General features: G+C 38.1%; 1 protein-coding gene across 2 annotated transcripts; it reads right to left on the bottom strand.

Moving 5' to 3' along the window:
- Positions 1-4,953: 4,953 nt before the first annotated feature.
- LOC150080202 (pro-neuropeptide Y-like) lies at positions 4,954-22,164 on the bottom strand. 2 transcript variants are annotated; one of them, XM_090381820.1, is made up of 3 exons: positions 22,082-22,164; positions 8,705-8,888; positions 4,954-5,121 (listed from the first exon to the last, which is right to left on the bottom strand). In XM_090381820.1, exons 2-3 carry the CDS (start codon positions 8,884-8,886, stop codon positions 5,043-5,045), a joined length of 261 nt encoding a protein of 86 aa, XP_090237946.1. In that variant the 5' UTR covers positions 8,887-8,888; positions 22,082-22,164; the 3' UTR covers positions 4,954-5,042. The 2 variants fall into 2 exon arrangements, with proteins under 2 accessions (XP_090237946.1, XP_090237945.1); XM_090381819.1 differs by having other exon boundaries at positions 4,961-5,121; positions 22,096-22,164.
- Between the last annotated feature and the right edge of the window lie 248 nt (positions 22,165-22,412).

The raw sequence follows: 22,412 nt of genomic DNA, 5'->3' as shown, positions 1-22,412 counted from the left end.
CACGCAGCAAAAATCCAAAGGAGGAGTGCACTAATATAGGAACTCCCACAGAACCGGAATTCTTCTGTGAGATAACAAGTCAGATGCAAAGTGGGGATTTAAAAGATAAATAATAATAAAATATCTAATAAAACAACCGCCACCCCCACAGTATGTTAAGGTACTGTACCCAGAAAAAACGATTAGTGTAGTGGTGAATGTGTCTACGCAGTATGGCATTGGATTTTGTTGTTCGTGTTAAATGATCGGCCTCTTAGCCCAGTGGAGCTAAATTATACTCCCCCAATGGTTTTCCTTACTTCCCCGATAGAAGAATCCTATCCCGTCTCCCACGGAGACAGGGACAGCAAAACAAAGTCAGCTTCATGATATACAATAGCCCACAGTGGGACTGTGAGTCTTCACCACAATATAGTCCAAGGTTGAGATTATGTAAAGCTGAGATTGATTAAAAATCCATAGTGTATTAAAAGGTTAAGACGTGACTCAGCACTAGAAACTACTGTAAACTACACTGGGCTTCGCACCCGAGCCTTTTTCACCCAGTGTGGGTGGGATGGTGATTATAACTACTGGGACTCCGCGTGGACGAAGTTCATATTAGGCTGTTCCACTGTTTTCCATCTATCGACTAGCACAAGGCGAGACAGCCTAAGTTCACCGTAACTACCGGAGACTAATGTTCTGCCGGCTATCCATCTAATCTTGGAACACCTTAATCACAGCACTCCCCGAACAGCTCACAAGATTCACAATTTCCGTATTAATGTCTCCGCAAGGAAACACAGTGGTTAAAATCACTGTCCTACCAAACACTGGCTGGAAAAAACCCGTGTTCGAATCCAATCAATTATATGAGGGACTTTTATGTGTTTTTTTTGCTCCGTGGCTGAGTTATTCGGTCTCAGCCGTATTTATAAAGTTCTCCTTCCCCCGGAAACTCGAGTTTTAGATCAAGAAAGACAGAGAGACCATAGAACACATGAAATTTATGGACATAATATTCATGGTCTCGTGTGTCCCTAATAAGCCAGATTTTTTAAGAAAGAATTTTCTTAATACTCCTGCCCTTCAATCGGTACCCGACACATCCCTTTTTCGAAGTCCCTCAGATCTCTTTAGTTGCATTTGTCGAGCAAGTACTATAGGGACCACATGTCACGAACCTGCAGTATCACAGTTACCAGTTTTCACCGCGACGTGTGGCATCAGCAGGGAAGGGAGAGGAACGACCGATTGTTGACACACAGGATGGTCATAATGTTTCCACTGCACAGTAATATACACTGTGCTGCCACTTTATTAGGTACACCTACCTAGTAGCGTGTTGAGCCTCCTTTAGCCTCCAAAACAGCCCGAATTCGTCCCTGCATGGATTGAACAAGATGCTGAAAACGTTGTGCAGGAATGGAGTACTATGCCGACATGAGTGTGTCACGCAGTTCCTTGAGATTGGACGGAGGTGTAGGCCTGCAGCGAACAGCCCTTTCCAACTCATCCCAAAGATGTTCGATAGGATTGAGATCCGCAGATTGAGCAGGCCACTGCAGCAAAGAAAAGTCATTGTCATGTTCCTGGAACCATTCCATAGTGATTCGGGCTTTGTGCACCGGCGCATTATCCTGCTGGAAGTAACCATCTGACTGAGGATAAACTGTCAACATGAACGGATGCACTTGGTCAGCAACGATGTTTAGGTACGATATGGCATTCAGACGTGGATCTATGGGTAACAATGGACCCAACGTGTGCCAAGAAAACATTCCTACACCATAATACTGCCCCCCCCCCTTTTCACAGTAGTCATCGGATATGACGGGTCCATGGATTCATGTTGTTTTCTCCAAATTCTGAGCTTTCCATCAACATGATGCACCAGGAACTTCGACTCATCCGACCAAACAACTGTTTTCCAATCCTAGATACTCTAGTCGTAGTGTTGTTGTTGTGCCCACAGGAGGCGTGCTCTCTTGTTGTTCATTGATAACAACGGTACGCGATGTGGCTGTCGGCTGTTGTAGCCCATTTGCGACAAAGTGCGACTAGTGGTGCGTTGCGATATTTTGTTCTGTGCACCAAGGTCGTATTCTGACGTGATGTTCGACATTGTGTCCCGTCTGTTTGCTTGCACAATTCTAGCCATCCTCCTCTGACCTCTCTCGTCAACAAGCGATTTTCTTCCACAGGAGTGCCGTTGAGAGGATGTTTTCTGTTCGTTGCACCATTCTCGATATACCCTTGAAACTGTGGTGCATGAAAAGTTCAAAACTGCCGTTTCAGAGATGTTTGGTCCAGTACGTCTTGCACTTACTACCATGCCACGTGCGAAGTCCGTTAGATCACTCCTTTTCCCCATTCTTGCTACGGTTTGTACGCTTAACTGATACTAGAAAGGATGTTCTGCTGCATTCATATCTGCAACTGTGGCCATGTGACTTGCAAAGTTGTGGGACAAACCATTTGTTTGCAGAGATGGGGTGTACCTAATAAAGTGGCAGCACAATATATATACATGTATGTAGTTAAATAATGATTTGATCTTTTTAAATCTTAAGGTCAGCTTGCTGTCACTTATTCATCTGTTCAGAGATAGATTTTTAAGAGCTTGTGAACTAATTACCCCAAATTTGATACAAAAGTGACGTTTCGGAAATTTTGCCGGTTACTATCATGACACCAATATTTCAACTAAAATTAAATGGAATAAAATGGGCAAAGTTCTCAACAGATACCACTAGCGTTGAGCTTGTTAAAAATTATTTTTAACAAGCTTCAACACTAGTGGTATCTGTTATTCAAATACTTTTCAAAAATCATGCAGATGTTTGGAATGTAGTAGTAGTAGTAGTAGTAGTGGCATGTGATGCAAGAAAGCAAGTGTATGAGCTTATGCAGCATCAGCCAAAAAAAAAAAAAAAAAAAAAAATCACACCATTCCATCCAAATGCTTGTCCAGTTCCTCCTTTAATTTATTCAACCTATCAACTTCCACAACGACAGATGGAAGTTTGTTCCAGCAATTAACCAACCGCTGGCTAAAGGCAAATTTCCGCACATCGATTCTACATCTGTCCTTTCTTAATTTGAATTTATGCCCCCTTAGGTTCGTAATCTGAACAAGTGGAAGGATCCCATCAGAATTCAGCGTGCTGAACCCATTCAAGGCCTTATACACCTCAATCAGATCATCGCGCAGGTGCCTAGTCTCCAGCCACTGCAATTTGCAGAACTTAAGCCTCTGTTGGTAAGAGGATCCCTTCATTCCCCTCACCAATCTTGTTGCCCTTCTCTGTACACGCTCAAGAAAATCTACATCCTTCCTAAAATGAGGCCTTCAGACCAGTACGCAGTACTCAAGGCGTGGCCTGACCATTGCCTTGTACAGAGGGATAATCACCTCCTTTTCCCTGCTAGCAAAATTCCTATATATCATTGACAAAACCCCATGACATGCCCTGGCAGCCTGTCTGCATTGATTGCTCAGAAAACTTCATATCTGACTTCACAATTACTCCCAGATCTTTTTCATTTTCTACCACCTTAAGCGTAGTACCACACAATTGGTACGTTTCTCTGGGGTTACTTCTACCCATATGCAGGACTTTGCATTTATCAAGATTAAACTTCAGTTGCCACTTCTTCGCCCATCTGCCCAAATTATCTAGATCCTGTTGCAGTAGCACACTGCCATTACTGTCATTAACAACCCAACCTCTGTCAACCTTTGTATCATCTGCAAACTTCGACATTAAACCTGATATACCTTCATCAATATCATTGATAAATATACAAAACAACAGTGGACCCAACACCGAACCCTGGGGGACTCCACTAATAACATTAGTCCACGAAGAGCAGCACCCATTGATTACCACCCTCTGTCTTCTCCCACTTAACCATCCTTTTATCCATTGTAGCAACTTACCCTTAATACCATTCTGCTCCAATTTGTACAATAGTCTTCCATGCGCAACAGTATCAGAAGCTTTCCTGAAATCCAAATATATGATATCAAAATTATTTTTTGCATCCAGTTCCTTTGTAATCCAGGTTTTTTTGCATCCAGTTTCTTCGTTGTGGCCACAGATTCTCGACCTTATGCTCCTGTACCACTTAAAATGTGCGGTTTTCTTCAAGTGCTTTTCTCTGTAAACTTCTGACATTTCTCATAAAATCTCTATAATACTCATAGCGAATAACAAAATGTTACTCAGGCTTCAAATCTTCCATCATGCAACTCACAAAGAGTGTTCACATTAGCAGAACCTAACCTAAGGCCACTTTACAACTACCAGGCAACATGTTAGAACTTGTACCTTCCGCATTCTGTAACATACACACTTCTACCATCTGCTGGCAGTTCGCCGAAATTTGGGTAGTTGTACGGTGGCGCTGCCATTCCTTAAATTAAGTGCGCAGCTGTGTACGTTATTTTTACTAATTATCCACTGTATTTTCTTGGCACTTAAATTACTAGCTTTATAAGATGAAATACGATTATAAACTAAATTCGCACATTAAGTTTAAATCCTCTTGTATAGGATATATATGTGGTGCTATTTATTTCATATTTATGTTATACAATTTCAATATTTTTTTTTCTTAAATGTTTAATGAAAGGAGGCCCTTGAACAGTGAATATAATCAAAATCTGCCCACACGAATGGAAAAAGTCTGGGTTCGAATCCCACATCAATTACGAAAAGCATTTCTATTTACTTTTTTTCACAAAGTGAGTTAGTCGGTCTCAGCAAAGGTTGCGTTCTTTTTATTCTAAAAACTCGGGTTTTTCGTCTAGCGAATCAACCACAGAATATATGCCCTTTATAGACTTAATATTAATGCCTCAAAGCCTTAGTTGCATTGGCGCTTAACACACACATAATAAAAAGAGACCAGACCAAGTTTTTAAAAACTGTAGATGTTTATTGCACTATTCATTTTTTTATTATTCTTTTAACAACTGAGAATTTACAGAAATTTTAGGACTTCTTCATTGCCTTTGTTTTCCTTAAACGACAGTTCTTGATTGGGTTCCATTATCAATACGGTATTTGCACTGGGTTCATCCGAAATACTGGATAGTTGTTATTGCGCATGTACCCCAGACTGCGGCCGAACCTATAAATAAATAATACTTGCGTGTAAACCAATGCTAGGAGTATAGTAAATAAATTCGATGAATTTTAAGTGCGGTCAAGATATCAAAGATATCACGAGTAAGAATCTGCAGATAAAGTAACCACTAGGTGGCAGTGATCACAGTGTACTGATGTAGGATTTACTTAAAGATGTAATTACCATAACGAGTAAAAGGAAGGGTTTTTGCTTTCGTAAAGGTCATTGTGGTCTCAGACAGTTTTGAAATTCTATAGAGTGGAACCAACTGATGATGTTACTAACAGCAAATTCTAAATGGGGAGTAATCAAAGAAGCTACTAGGCTTTTCATACTGTTCAAAGCTTAGACCTAACTGAATGTCAAATGAACTATTAAGATAAGTGACAGAGAAGAAAACTGCATGGAATGCATATAAATAATCAGGTGACACAGAAGCCTAGAGTAGATATAAGGTAGTCTGTAACGTACCAACTGTGCGGTACTACACTCAGTGTAGTAGAGAATAAAAAAGACCTGGGGGTAATTGTGCAGTAAGATATGAAGTTTTCTGAGCAGTGCAGACAGGCTGCCAAAGAAGGTCATGGATTTTTGTCAATGATAAACAGGAATTTTACTAGCAGGAATAAGGAGGTGATTATTCCCTTCTATAAGGCAATGGTCAGGTCACATGTTGGGTACTGCATACAGGTATGGAGGCCTCATTTTAGGAAGAATGTAGAGCTACCGGAATGAGTACACAGAAGGGCAACGAGATTGGCGAGTTTATCAAAGGGTTTCTCTTACCAAGAAAGGATTAAGTTCTGCAAATTGAAGCTTCTAGAGACTAGGTACCTGCATGGTGATCTGATTGAGGTGTATAAGGCCTTGAATGGTTTGAGCAAGCTCAATGCTGTTAGGATCCTTCCTCTTTGTCAGATTGCGCACTTGAGAGGGTATAAATTCAAATCGAGGAAAGACAGTTGCCGAACAGATGTGAGGAAATTTGCATTTAGTCAGCGGGTGGTTGATTGCTGGAACAAACTTCCATCTGTCGTTGTGGGAGTCGACAACTTAAATAGATTCAAGGAAAAACTGGACCACCATTTCAAGCGAATGGATAGGTGAAACACAGCTACGGTTTTTTTTTTTCTTGCATCGCATGCCATTGCTAATGCTAATGCTGATATTAAATACAATTTTGGAAGGAAGTTACAATCCTAAACTATAACGAATCACGTCTGGTATTAAAAAATTTCAAAAGTACAAAATTAAGATGCATTTAGGGCTAAAGCCTCAAGCTGCGAGCAAATTTAGACTATGTATATAATCTAAATTTGCTCGCAGCTTGAGGCTTTAGCCCTAAATGCATCGTACTATGTATATATTAAGTGTATTAAATTGCACTTAATATATACACAGTACAAAATTCTTAAAAAATTGATATATCAAATCAAAAAGAACTTGTGATAGTTCTTGTGATAGACGTCTGTTAAAAAGATAAATTTTGCGCAAGCCAGTGACAACGACCTTCATGTAGGAAGGTCATTATTGCTGATTAAAAAGAGTTTTTAGTGTTAAAGCCTGTGCAGCAATTATTTTGGAAGGGGGCATATCCAAATGGGTAAAAATACGCATTGAATGAAAATCTTTATAGCAGGATGGTCATAATGTTTTGACTGCACAGTAATATACACTGTGCTGCCACTTTATTAGGTATACCTACCTAGTAGTGTGTTGAGCCTCCTTTAGCCTTCAAAACAGACTGAATTCGTCTAGGCATAGATTGAACAAGATGCTGAAAACGTTGTGCAGGAATGGAGTACCCGAGGGGTTTTCAAAAATATTCTAAAAATGCTTAAATTGGTTACGAAGTGATTACCTTACTATCAGTTCGCAATTGTAATCTTAAGATTAATTTTATCTGATCAGATATTCCTCTGAACGATTTAAATGAATGTATGGTTCTTATCATGTTAATTGAAAATTTTATTGCCGTTCTAAGATTAATAAAAGCTACCAGTTATTTATTGTGAACTTATAGATTTTACAATCTTCTTAGTATCAAAACCAAGTTGCTCTTTTTCTATCGTGAAAGGCATTATATGAAAATTAAACATTAAATTTCAAAAGATATTTGTATTTAAATATTAAATGGAACCAAATTATTGAAAGAAATGGGTAGATGAAATGGTTATGAAAAGCTTTCTTTAAGCTGTGATTTCTTGCATAATTTTGCCAATATTAAATACTAATACTGGCCTTCCTCTTATCAAACAAGAACCCAAGAAATTAAGATTTAGCAATAAACATTTTCGATATTGAAAACACAGTTTGGTGTTCCATTTAATATATGAATACAAATAGGCAATCGAGAAGTTGTCGAAAATTGAATAAGCCCAATATTCCACTGCTGCTGAATAGCGAAGTACTGGGCAATTTGAAAAGGAGCTGCCATTTTGAAAAGTTACTGCCGGTATTATGATTACAAGTTTATATAAACAAGTGCGTGTTAAGGTACGTGATAATAAATATACAATGGATATTGAATTCCACGATAAATGAAAATTCATCTTATTTATTGACATGACTCACCATAAAAGTCATTTTTAAATTTTAAATCTTAAAATCGCAAAACAAATTAACAATAACAGACGATATAGTTTAATCAAACTTGTTATTTGTGATCTGTCTTCACCCTTACAAACAAAATATTTAATACCCATAATAATAACAAAAAAAAAAAAGAAAAGAAAAAAGATTTTTAGTTCTTTTATCACTGTCCTGACAACCTTGAATGAGGGTTGAGTCATAATAAGTGATTGCTAACGGTATGCTCTGGATATCTGTCTTATTCGCTTTTTAAAACAAAAGACTACAAAACAAAACAATAAAATTACTTCATTTAGAAAAAACACCAGAAAATCATCCAAAGAATGACATAAATCCATATTATCAAACAGCACAAACAGCGTTATAGCTATAAATGGAGATAAAACAATCTCAGAAAATATCAAGAGAAAAACATGAAAGAATGTTGAAAACAGTGATAGTACTAGATCAGTTATATGTTACACTATTTTAGGAATCCGGCAGTAAAGAACAGAAACTGCTGGTATGAAAGAAATCGTGTCAACTACTCCTTCAGGTATTAAATACTTTATTTCTTTGGGAAATGTGTTTTTGTGTTTCGAAACTTCAGAGGTAATATCAATGTTTCCATGGAAGTAATTATCGTTGTACTAAATATAATACGTAAGGCTAAAACTGAAATTGAAATTAAAACCTTATCGTATCATTATTGGCAATCATCTATGGAACAAATAGTTTTTTAATTGGACTGTAAGAAAATGTAAAAAAAATAATAAATAACTTCAATTTTATTATTAAAATACTTATATCATTAAAAAGCATATCTAACAAATCACAAATATAAATTACAATATGGTAAAATATAAAATAAATTAATTAAATTATAAACATAATTATAATAATCATCAAATAAAAGCTACCAAAGCTACCATTTGATAAATTTTTTAAAAAAAACCTTAATTTTAAATTAACATACGTGTCCATTAAAAAATACAAGTCTTTCTTAAGGATTCACCTTGGCCTTCCAGCAATGGCAAAATATTTGTCTAATTCTTGCAAGTAAGAACGTAGTTCTTCGGGACTGTTGAATACCATTGGTTGAGAAGGAAGTTCTGCCATAACAGGATCGCCTTTTGTTTGCACCACAATACTTGCTGCCAACACGATGAGAATGCATGCAATCACCAGCTTTTCCATTTCTGCAGAAATCATTAATAAAATCGTGGATAGTTACTATTTATTTATAATAGTTAAAAATGGATGAAAAGTGGGTGTTTTTCAATATATACGTGTTTCAAAACGTGGTATTTCAGGTATTTCATAACATACTTTCCAGATCGATTCAGGACCCAATGAAAATAATTTATATAAATATGTGTCCAACTTTGAACGGTTACTGAGCAATGACTGTTTGAATTTGAAAAAAATTCCAAGTGGTTTTTAATAGAAAACAATAATAAAATAATTAATTGACACAAATCTAGTATTAAATGTTCTTCATGTTTGCTTAATTATTTTTTTTTTTTGTTGTTATTTGAAATCTCCGTTGAAACCATTGACACATTGAACCACCGAACCATTGAAAACTCCAAAGCAATTTGCTTCAATTCAAACAGCTATAGCTGATTCAGAAAAACAGAATTGGTCTGTTTTCTGAAAACCATAAATCAGACCAGTGAGTCCAATCAGAATCGGCCACATATTTATACTGTATAAATTTGTAAACTGTTTTCAAGCCGTGAATCAATCCTCAAAATACGGCCCACGTGTTTTAAACACCCTTATAAAAATTACAAATTCACCTACCATATAAGTTAATTCTAAGATTTACAAGATAAGAAAACAAAAAGATATAAATGATATTAATATATTAATATTAAGCATACTGTATATTCAATTTAAAATTGCAATTATTTAAAAGCACTACTACTACAATATACATAAACACGTCAATAATATCACCTTGTAGAATCATAAACAATGCCATCGTGGCAATTTATATCTTAGGGGCTTTAATCGGTTTTCAATCAGTAATCGAACGATGGACATTTATAGTTAAGTACTTCCCTCAATTCGGCTAGCTATGGTAATACTTTGTCAACTTCTTCATCAATGGCTCAACTTAATGGTTGTAATCGGTTTTCAATCAGTAATCCGATAACAATTATTTTTAAGTTCTTCCCTCAATTCGGTTCGCTAGTCGGCAACTTTATAGAATTTATGCGAAATACTTTATACATTAATTCCCTCCGGCCTTCTTTATCAGTGACTCGCTTGAAACTTATGTCGATAAACGCTATGACCGCGTCAATTTTAATAACCTTGATATCATTCCTTTTACTGAATTAAGGAACATTCCGACACATTGCCATCAAAACTGATTGGGTTAAAGAGCAGACACAATAATATCTTGTGTGATACATCTGTATTCGACATAACAGCTTCCACTTAGAGCAATTCCATTATAGGATTACAGTAACAGCTTCTCATGTCACTAAGGCATTCACCCCTTTACTGCTCCAAGCAAGCATTGAGTTAAATTAAAATTGTGCAACGTGATCTTGTTAGAATTCAAATGAACAAGTAAAACCAAGTGTTTGTGGTTACTAACGTTGTTATGATCGGGTTTCCACGCAGACACTTGTAATCAACCATCTGCGTAGGACTTCATCAAAATAGCAACCTCTCTCTCTCTCTCTCTCTCTCTAAGAATGCTTCATTATATCCACAAGCATTAATATTGGTAGTTATTAATTTTATTTTTTTCATTTTTTTATTTTTGTTCACGTATTATTTATTTTTTGTGAGGTGGAGCAAAAGCCTGTGCCTTGCACTACTGGCTCATAATAATGTCACTCTTCATTGCACCTTTTCCAGAAGATTCGCAAATCCTTCCCTAAGGGGAGGAAGTTCAAAATCTGTATACAGTACTGAAGCTTGGCTTAACCATCATTGAAGGCTATAAACAGTACAATAATTATCGCTTTGTCTCTGCTAATAATGTTCTTGTACGTCATAAATGAAGAACCGTCTACTTATCTAGCACCTGTCTACACTGCTAGGGGAACTTAATGTCGGATTGCACAGTTACTCCAAGTTTTTTTCATTGCAAACCATCTCAAATTATATCAAATAAATAAATAATTTATCTGAGCCTTTTTGATGCAGTAACATGCCTAGTTACTATCTCTTACCACCGTACCCAATCTCTGTATCATTCACAAACTTTCACATCCAGCCTGCTGTGCATCCATCAACAAATTATTTGTCATTAACAAATAGAAACTACAAGAAGCCAGTAGCAAACCCAATGAAACTTCACTTAAGATATTGATCCAGTTATAAAGAATCTTTTCTTTTTTCTGAGAATTCACCTGTGTCCAGTGACGCACGCATTATAATAGATATGGGTTCGTTGATCTGTCCTGCTCCTTTCTTTAATAGCACTCGATAAATCTCATCTATTTACATTCAAATATGACAAATCCATTTTCAGTGATCACACAATCGTCTTGTTTCCAATATCTATTATTTAGCAGGTAGTACATTAAATTATCTGACTATGGTGTGTACAGTCTAGTACAGACACGTGATACTGTCTCTGACTCTGCTTCGTTCAGTGAGGGAGATGTATTAGTATTTGCTATATACCTAAGGGCTTCCTTTCAGGTGTAAGGAAGCCCTAGACTTTTCTTAATCGGCAAGAAACCTTCTTACATGTTCTACTCCTCAAATACACTGAATTGACTTTGCATTAGCAACCCCCGTGTAGGAATTGACTGGTCAGGGACGCTAGTGAAGTCTCAAAGGCGGTTAAAGTGAAATCAATTACGTTCCGAAAATTAATTTCGGAACTCATAGTCAAAATAAACGTATGGTGTTTCACCTGATTATATAGGCTTAAAATTTGGCCATTATCATTGGCTTCCCGAATTTCTAGACATTGGGGATATTATTCAGGCCATATCGCTTAACAAACGGGGATTAAGGTGACTAATTCGAACTTTAAAAGGGTTGAGGGCTGGAAACGTAACCATTTTAATTCTATTTTTTTTATTTAAAATTTTCATTTCGTTTGGTTGTTGTTGTATTAGGGGTTTTAGGAGTATCGGCAACAAAGGCATGTTGATCTGTGTATATTGTCTGTAAATTGCGTGTTCTGAGCTCCATTTTCTGTTTGCTGATGAAAAATCCGACTTTCCGGGAGAAAAAACCATGCTGCCCTTGCCTGAGACCGACTAACGACAAACCCAGTCACGTTGTGAAAAAGGCCCATAAAAATTCCTCCCGTCATCGACGGGACTAGAACTCAAGACTTTTCCTCCCGGTGTGGAGAGGACGGCAATCCTACCAACTGCGCTACAGTCACGAGTTGTTTGAATGGGTACAGAGTAATAAAAGACTGCTACCAAACACAGTTTGGTAGCAGTCTTTTCATTTCATTACAGTATGTGTATTGGCACGTGGAATAAAACCAACATATTGGTTGACTACTGTCAGGAACAAGGGTAACATTTTTTATAATAAAGAGAGGTGGAACTAGGCCATGTTTACCGGGAGCAAATATTTGGCAATGTTACCGATTGTCAGATTTTAATGGGGTCAAGTGAGCATTATTATTCATGTGGAGATTAACGAAATTAAACGAACACGACCTGCTAGTTGTTGGTTAATTATAGGACCAGGCTGAAAAATTCGGCGAGTTAGGTCATGTCTATGTATCTGTAATTCTGCCCAGACACGATAGGAGGGATTATATGCTGAAAGCTTTATGGAATAAGTCAGTATTAGAAGTCTAATCAAAGTTGCTCACAGGAAAAGGAGAAAACAACTATCTTGAGGAAAACTACCCCAGACAAGACAAATTCTTGTCACACTGATGAAATTCCTGAAAGAGATCAACACTGAAGCGTCCCAGAGCTAGAGTAGAGCACCATCTAGCTCTCAGATCCTGCACCTGCAGGACCCTCTTTAAACCCCATTTCCTCGCAGGGGAGAACCCTCTTCTCCCCTTGCCACCCTTTTTTCCCTCTGGTGGGGCATGGGCATGCTCCACTGAAAAACGTGGGGTCATCTTCTCTATCGACCCCTTTGCTTCCTATTTCCACCTCCAGTCTTCTGCCTCCCCACCCAAAACTGCCATCTTACATAGCGATCAGCGCAACATCAAAATTTAAGACACACCAAAATTTATGCCCGACCTTTTAGGCCTTACAGACTTTCAGTGTAAACCCCAAACGATTTTTAAAAGAACCTTAACTAACTAAACTACGCTCACGACTTCTCCAATGTATTTTATTTATATATATATATATATTTTTTTTTATAGGTCCTAGCCACTGAAATCTCAGGAAAGTAAGTGGCAGGACCCGCCAGAGTAAAATAGCCTCATTGGGTACACCCGGCCAGCCTCTCCGTGGCAGGGTGTGGAAACGTCAGGTCCCACTAGGGGCCTGGCGGCTAATAGGCCGGATGAACAAAGGGCACAACACGCCACATAGCTCATGAACCATATATATTTTTTAAAAAAATCTCAGGCTTGCCCGAAACATAGAAAATACGCCGAGATGGGGGAAACCCCAGGAGCCGTTAGACCCCCAACACAGTTTACACCTTACCTTATTAGAGGGAATCTGCGACACTCTAGAGAGGATTTTGGTACTTGTAGGTAGAAGAAATCTGTTTTGTAGAGATGGTATTCATTTGAAGAAAGGTGGTGCAAGGGTTTAATCCAGTATCATTAAGGATACCTTAAGGGTTTAGGAAAACTGCAAATTAGGGGAAAGAGGGTAATATATATCCGCGTTTATCTGATGATCCTCACCTCAAGAATTATTTTTTTGCTGACGCAACAGACGATGTTGGCAAGATGTTCTGAGGACAGCAATCTTTCAAATGAGCGGGATGATAAAGCTAGGGAAACGATCCTAAATAACTTCAAGGGGTGTGTTAAGATAGTAAGCTACAGCAGAATACTTAGTCTTAACTGTGTCTACTGTGATAGTAGGAGTGTTGTCAATAAAACGGCTGAATTTGAACTCTTGGTTAGGGCAACTAATGCTGACATCAACAACGCTAACAGAAATGTGGTGTCACTCGAAAATTGGTGATGAAGAGTTTTACTATGGTACGTATAATGTTTTTAGGAAAGACAGAGACGATAGAATGAGTTTCTTAATAGTTTCTTAAGACGATAGAACTTCTTAATAAAAGCAGCCTGAGCGCAAAAAAGTTTTTATTGACTCAGAAGTTACTTCTGCCAGGACAGAATCTGTGTGGTGTGGTGTGAGTAAATCGGAAACAAAGATATAAAGAGAGTGGGAGTGATGTACAGAACAAAAGATTGTGAATATATGAATATGACGAAAGTCTCTACAAGCAGATGGAATGGGCAAGTAAGCTAATGTCTTATTATGGGTGGATTCAATATGCCTCTAACTCATTGGCATAAGTGGGTGGGAACTCACCATGGAAAATTTTGTTTTACAATAGATGAGTTATTTGCACAAGCATGTCAGAGAAAGTAGTAGGAGCGAGAATATGCTTTACGTCATCAATATTGACGAATCACATGGCATCACAGAGCTTAAAGTATAGGAATCAGTGGCAAATAGTAATTATGCAGTCATTAGTTGGAAGATGAAGAAGGATGTTGCAGTAGTTAAAGGTGAAAGCACGGTTTTTATTTCAGAAAAGGGAACTAGTTTAAGGCGATACATGGCATCTTTTAATTGTATGAATTATAGGAGTAGGCAGAATACATTTCAATCATGGAATACCTTAAAAGCAAACATCACAGAAGCCATGAACGCATATATTCCATTAAGAATATATTGCACGAGAAGGATGCCAAAATGGATGAATACGGAGCCAAATGGTTTAATGGAGCAGAAAAAAAGATAGCATGGGACAGTTACAGAGCGATGAAAAGTATTGAAGCCCACAACAAGTACAAGTCAATCTGTAATAGTACCACAAATAAGGCATGGAAGGCCAAGGCTGCATATGAGAAATCACTCGCTAAGAGAGCAAGGAATGGCGACAAGGAATTCTTCGTGTAAGTGAATACAAAGAAGAATAAAAGAAATCAGATCGAACCCTTGTGTGCTGGGTGTGGGAAAGTCTTAGATAACCCAGCAATCGTTGCTGATGAATTGAACAGGTACTTTGTATCTGTCTTTACTGACGGAGAAACCTTTACAGTGAGAAGGGGGCTGGGCGATTGAGGCTGAGTCGTACGAAATTAGTGATGTCGAAATTACAGATAAAATAAATAAATTTTCTGTTTATACTCAGGGACAACCACATGGTCAGAGGAGTTCACAAAGTAGAGAGAATACAAGAAACAGCACCGTATTTAGCAGTCGCGGGCTTGAACCCGGGTTACTCAAGGCACGTGTACTTATGCACCCGCTCGCTTGACCACTCGGCTACGGCGGCCAGATGATTGTTCATTAGAAAATCTTTCGAGTCTAAAGGAAAGTAAGGCTACTGGAGTTAATGACATCCACCCAATAATTTTGAGGGAGGCGGCCAAAGAGTGTTTTGAACCATTCAGGTTATCTAAGAACATCTTTGGACCTGGGAGAGATTCCTTTGAATTGGAGAAGTGCCAACGTATCGCTAATACATAAAGGCAGTTCTAGAAGCGAAGTCGATAACAACAGACCGGTTAGTTTGACTTCAGTGATAGGGAAAATTTTCGAGGCAGTGATTCAGAGTGCAATCCAAGGACATTTAGAAAGAAATGGCATTCTGAAGGATACGCAAGATGGCTTTCTTAAGGGAAAATCATATTTTACTATTCTAGTAAGCTATTTTGTTACAGTTACTCATGAACTGGACGCAAGGAACAAATTCGGCATAGTTTATTTGAATTTTAGCAAAGCATTTAACTCAGTCCGTCATGACAGGTTACTGTATAAGGTGGTACATGTTGAGCTCACTAGAGAGGTTCAAATATGGATTGCAGGGTGGTTGTAGAGCAACATGCAGAGGTTTGCGATCAACGGAGGACTCCAGAAGTGGAGTCTCCCAAGGATCGGGAGACTACATTTCTTGGGCCACTGTTGTTTTTGATTTTCATAAATGACATCGATGACGGGATAAAGGGCGTTATGTCAAAATTGCAGACGACATAAAGATTGGGAGATTCATTAACGATCAGTGTCAAGTGACATCCTGCTCCTTCAGGATGTCTTGAAATGGCTTCAAGAACGGTCAGGAAAATGGCAGCTACGTTTTAATGCAGCAAAATACAAGGTTTTACCCTTTAGGAACAGCAACTACAAAATAACTAATACACTTGGGAGGATTCAATTAAATGCAGTAGACGAAGAAAGGGTCCGAGAGTTACGATATGGGCAGATATGAAGTTCTCTGAGCAGCTTAAAGAGAGGGCCACGACAGTCAATAGTGTCCTATCAATGATTTATTGAACATTATTCTGTAAAGATAGGGAGGTCATAATCCCACTGTATAAGGCAATTCAAGACCACATTTGGAATACTGTGTTCAAGTATGGGGCCTTCATCTGAAAAAAGATAACATTGAACTTCTTAAAAGGGTTCAAAGACGGGTTCGCATGGTAAGATCGGCAAAATGGCGACCGTGCGAGGAAAGACTTCGATTATGTGGGCTACAGAGATTGATAACTAGGCACCTTCGAGGCGACCTCATTGAAGGTTTATAACGCTGTGGGAGGGGTTAGTAAAATGAATAAAGACGGAATTTTTACTATTATAAAGATTTCCAGAATTAGGGGCCATAAATTCAAATTACGGGGGAAGTGGTTTTTATTATATTGCAGGAAGTTTTAACCAGCGATTGTTGATTACTGGAACAAGTTGCCTCGGCAGGTTGAGGCTAACAGTTGGCGGAAATTGGAGAGTCAATCGGATAGTTACCTACATGAGGAGAGAAATGCATATGTAATTTCTTATCTACCTTTTTTTTTTTTTTGCAGTTACAGCAAAAGCCTGTGGCTTCCTTGAATTATATGACTAATAATATATAATGCACTACTACTAATATACAGATTGTTAAATAATTAAGTGTGTTTCTTAAAGGATAGCGTTGGGGTAAGTTTGATGGATTCGTTGCTCTTACCCCCATCTAGAAATCTACAGATTCGAATTCCGTAAACGAAAGAGGAGGTTCTCTGGTTATTTTAGTTAACTTCTCAGCAGGAATTATGACATAATGATCCGTTTGTAGATTTCATCCGAAAACCTGTAAATATTCTTAGAATACACAATTTATCCTCATGGCCTGAATTTCTTTAGCACTAAAAAGGTGATTTTTGCTTGTTTCTTTATTTTTATGGTAATTAGGACTGAAGTAAGAAATAAATTGCTCTGTTCAATAAGTACGTTTTTAAAAATGTACTTAATTTCAGAGTTTTTGAAGAAATCATTTTAGAATGGAAAATAACCAAAGAATCAGAACTTGACGTTGTTCATCATTTCAACTTGCCTGATTGACAATGAGCCATTGCACAATGTACCTTCATGTAAATAAAACTATTTCTAACTTTTTGCTAGTTTTCATATATGGTATTGATCCAAGGGCAGCTGTCAAAATTTTCTGATGATCTGAACGTGGGAAGGGTGGTTAACAATTCGAGCCAGGGTATAATGCTTGAAAAAGATTTGGATCGGGTGCATATATGCAACCGATCCAAATCTTTTGCTGCTAAAGTTTAATGCTTCTAAATTTAAGGTTATGCATTTGGGGAACAGAAATCCTTGAAAGGCATATAACCTGAGAAGAAATTAGTTAAAAGTGGTCCAAGAAGAGAAAAAGACTTAGGTGATACAATTTTGTCAAACATGAAACTTTCCATGCAATGTAAACAGGCAGCTAGACAGACACGTAGTATCCTGTAGTGATTTAGGCCTATGGGGCCCTTGCTAGTAGAGAGAAGTTAATCATTACCCCCTCGATACAAGATGATGGTTAGGCTGCATTTAAAATATTTTTTAAGGTCTGAAGACTGCACCTATGAAAGGGGTGACCAGATTAGTGAAGAGTGAAAATCGATGCGCATATGAATAACATGAAGGACGGTGTAGATGGCTGAGATTGACAACTAAACATCTACGGGACTACGAGAGATCTGATTGAGGTGTTTAGAGTGCTGAAGAGGTCGAGTAAAATAAATGAGGAAGGTATGTAGGTGTGAGACAAGAACCAGAAAGTACAAATATAAAATTTCAGGGAATAACAGAAGAACGGATCTTGTGAAGTTCACTTTGTGGGCAGCGGTTTGTGGAACGCTAGAATAAGTTGTGCACCAATATTGTAGAGGGTGGATGAGTCTGAATAACGAAAAAAAAATCACTACTGTAAACTAACTACTGTCCTCTCGATTATTACAGTCGAATATACTGCTTTCTTTTCGGTTGCATCTTTTTATCATTTTATTAATCTATATTTATATTTGGTACACATCAATTTTGTACAATTACACTGAAATAGTTATATTTTACAAGATAAGTTTTTAAAAATCAAATATATTAACTGTTTATTGTTATTTCAGGTCGACGCAGATATATTTCTAGTAAAAGAAGGAAAATAGTTTTGGAAAATGGTAAATGAAAACCGAGAAAGCCATGATTCTGCACGTAAAAGAAGGTTTCAAGATTTATCAATTCAGGAGTAACGAAATGGGATGTGCATATTCACAGATGATGTGATTTGGTATGATGTAATTAAGATGAATCTTATTCTTAAAAACATTCTACGTGTGGCTATACATACCATTGCTAAAAGTTATTATTGGCTTTAGGAAAGACATCGGACCATAAAATTTAATGAAGGCAGGCCATCGTTTGCAAAATCCCAAAATGTTTCATACTATCTACCATGTTATTTTGTGAAAAGAAAATGGGAAAAAAAAACTATAACTCTTCTGATTATGACTCTAATTTATAAATAGTTTCCCGATATCTGCAGAAAGAGATGGACCAAAAGAAAGTTGTTCGAATATAAAATTTCTATTTTTAACATCTTTTAAAAAAGCGTAATTAGTGTCCATATGCAGTATTTCAGTATGCAGGGCTGGATTCAGAGCACATGAAGCACGAAGTTGCTCAGGATTGATACTACGCCTATGTGAGAAATTATGCCTGACTAAAGGTGCACTGCTTGGCCACTTTAATAGAACCATGAACTAACAACGTGCTGTGCTGCTCTTGTGGCGGGAACAGCTGCTGCGGCACAACGTGGCATGGCGTCAGCAAAGTGTTGAAAACTGACATGCGATCTAGTGACGGTGGGGGGGGGGAGAAGGCATGGCATTAGGATGGATTCATTCATTTAAATGGCACGAGTTCTGCACAATTCTGGCCTAGTGACATGGCGCAATATCCTGTTGGAAGAATCCATTCCCAGCTGGATACATTGCAGCGATGATGGGATGCACACAGTTGGTAGGGAAACAATTCCCTGATAACCTCTGGCACCTAAATATTGATCCACTGGAACCAATCAAGGAATCCAATGTGCACCATTCCCTGCATCATTACGCTGCTACCACAAGACTGCATTGTTAGCAACTGGCATAACGGATCTGTGACTCATTATGCTTTCATATTCTAGTTCTCCCACCAGTGAAACAGCAGGAACTAGGCTTCGTCAGACAAAACCCGTCATATTAGAATCACCGAAGAACAATCTCATCTACTCATGTGTATTATATCCATAAACTGTGTGTGTTCTATGGTCGATTTGCCTGTCTTGCTGGACGAAAAACCCCAATTTCAGGAAGAAAAACCCTTGCAACATTCGCCTGAAGCCAATTCAGCCACTAAAGCCTATAAAAGTTCCTTGCGTCATTGATGGCTTTCGAACTCTTGCTTTTTCCACTCGATACGTGGAAGACGGTTACCGTGCTACTGTGCTACCGCGAGGAGTAGATTCGTTAGATGAAACACCGAACACCTCACACCTACAATAGCTTTCCCGAAACTGGTAGTGTTTTCACCATCCTCCATCACACACCGCACCCTCCATGAAAGGTAGATTACTACTACTATAGCTATAATATAATGACAGGTCGTATTCTGGACATGAAGTGATCTCAGTAAAACATTAAATTGCACTCAGTATCAGATGAAAGGTCTAAGATGATGAATGAGCTCAGTAGAGGGGAAACCGAATATTTTAAATGAGTTCCATAATGTGACAAAGCACTCCTCTAATGCTGAGTGTTGGTGTTCTCGAGCTCACTCAGGAACACCAACACTCAAACCTAGCCTACTGTTGTGCTGGGTTGTTTTGACTGGCTTGTTTTGAATGACTTGACTGATTGTAGCCTTTCTACCACTGTTGGGCTCTTGCATAAACGAGCCATTGGTAATATTTTACCAAAAGAACGCTCCGGTATACGAAAATGATAGATGAACCTAATAAAGCTATCACTTAGTGTAAGCTGTGGCGTTCACTGTGCCCTCTAGCAGGGACCAAGAGTATGCCATTAAAACATGACCCACAAGATTACACCTCCTCGAGTAGTCTGTACTGTCGGTACATAAGGTCTGCGCGGGTAGTACAGTGGTATCATTGCCATCCTCCCCACACCGAGTGGAAAAGGTCCGGGTTCGAATCGCGTTGATGACACGAGGAACTTTAATGTGCTCTTTTCACTCCGTGGCTAAGTTAGTCGGTCTCAGTGGTTCCCAACAGGGGAATGCCAACACACAAACAGTCCCCACACATTTCTAAAACGCTCCCAACGGAGCATTTTAGAAATGTGTGGGGACTTTTAGTTTGTTAAACCGATAATTTGCTATGGGAATACCGTAGAACCCAAACTGGGGACACACCAAGCTCTAAATCCCATTAGAATTACATGTTCAAAATGAATGTTTATATTTTATAAAATTTATTTCATTTATGTATCGTCACTATCATCATTATCTTGCAGCCATTGTCGATCCACTGCAGGATGAAGGCTTCCTCAACACGTTTCCAGCAACTGCGATCCTGTGCTTTCTGTTGCCATTGTATACCGGCAAATTTCACAATTTCATCGATTGTCATCTTTGGTCTTTTTCTTGGGCGTTTAAAATCAAGCAGTGCCCATTCCAATATTCGTTTGGTCCATCTATCGTTAGTTCTTCTTGGCACGTGACAGCCCATTTCCATTTTAAGCGCTTTGTTATCTCAATGATTTCACAGACCTCGGTTTGTTGGCGAATCCATGCCCATGTTTTTTGGTCTGTAGTTATATTCGGCGCTCCGTACCTCTTTGTGTGACCCTCAGGCTTTGGCATCCATTGTATATGTTTCACAACCATATTTTAGGACCAGGAGGATACATTGATCAAAAACTTTTAGTTTGAGACAGAGTGGCAAATTTGTCTTGAAGGCTATATTAACCTTCCCACATGTTTACCATCCCAATTTTATGCGTCGTTCAATTTCCATCTTGTTGAAATTTCTTGTCCGAGGTAAATATACGTTTCCACTTCTTCTAGTTCTTGTCTATCGGCCATGACTTTCTTTGTTCTGGCAAATTTGTTGCACATAACTTGTGTTTTCTTGATATTCATCTTCGAACCGAACTTCTTGCTTTCATGCTGCAGTTCAATGTTTTGCTGCAATTTACTCATATTTATATGATTAAAAAATATTATGTAACGAATGACGTGACTAACACTTAACAGTAATTATGACTAAGGAAGCGATTCCTTTTTCTTTTATAGTCATCTCCTACTTCATCCCCCTCTTCCCATTTGGGACTGACTCTAACATGGGACACGGCTGTGCAACAAATATGTACACAGACAAATTTGTAAGTTGCGTGGGAGGGGAAAATCCTACACCCTCCATCTGAAACCGACTACAGCCCCGACTGAAGATGCTTAAAGAATTCCTCCATGTGCAAATGATTATCGAACTCATGCTCATCTTCCTCAAACGAGTGGCAGCGGCAATGTGTCGTGGTAATAAATCTGCCCCTCCCCAAAATGAATTTCTGGTTGCATCCATGGTTTTGTTTCGACAGAAAAACCATAGAATTTTCTCGATATTTCTCAACTGGTTTTTATAAATTAAATATTATTTTGATTTCATGAAGCAGATGTTAGAAATAATATATGGTAAAACGATGACGAATGAATCGTACTCAAAAAAATCGCTCTAAAAATTCAAACTGAAATTTAAATAGCGAACTTCTTCATAAACATGAAATTTAACTAATAAACTTCGTTAGAAACATAAAATAATAATTTGTGTTCTACCGAAAAGTAAATTCTCGTTCAAAGTTTGCTAATAACTAATTCATCTTAAATATGATATTTAGAAAAGGCTCAAATATCTTTAATCAGAAACAATTAAAGCGATTTATTAAACCAATGAATTATCTAAAAGACAGAAAGTAACCTACTACAAATTTCTAACCTTTTGCCCTGCTGTGTGAGGAACTAATCAGTACTCGCCTTCTACACGTTGAAAGCTAACTGTCTGGCGTCGAAATCACTGGAAAAAACTGGTGGATACTTCGTATTTATACTTTCAACAGGTTCTTAGTATTTCGCCATCTATACGGCTGTCAAAAGCAGCAGAGTAACATTCGGTGTAGAATCGAACATGTCCCAGCTTCGTGTGGGATTACAGTTAAAGAATGGCACCCTGCGGTGTTATTTTAAAGTACTGAAAAGGGTCAGAATCTTCTCCGGTTCCAAGCCGGCATTTTCTTTGTGTCGGATTCAATGCAT

This window comes from Mastigoproctus giganteus, chromosome 9 (genome assembly GCF_048544385.1).
Source record: "Mastigoproctus giganteus isolate SK-2022 chromosome 9, ASM4854438v1, whole genome shotgun sequence".
NCBI lineage: Eukaryota > Metazoa > Arthropoda > Arachnida > Uropygi > Thelyphonidae > Mastigoproctus > Mastigoproctus giganteus.
The sequence above is the reverse complement of the archived record's forward strand: the minus strand, read 5'-3'. Positions and strand labels throughout refer to the sequence as shown.

Excerpts from the sequence above, each read along its gene's own strand:
- LOC150080202 (XM_090381820.1), bottom strand. The coding sequence starts at position 8,886 with ATGGAAAAGCTGGTGATTGCATGCATTCTCATCGTGTTGGCAGCAAGT. Across the intron at positions 5,122-8,704 it reads GCCATTGCTGGAAGGCCAAG|GTTCGGCCGCAGTCTGGGGT; the intron begins GTGAATCCTTAA and ends ATTTATTTATAG.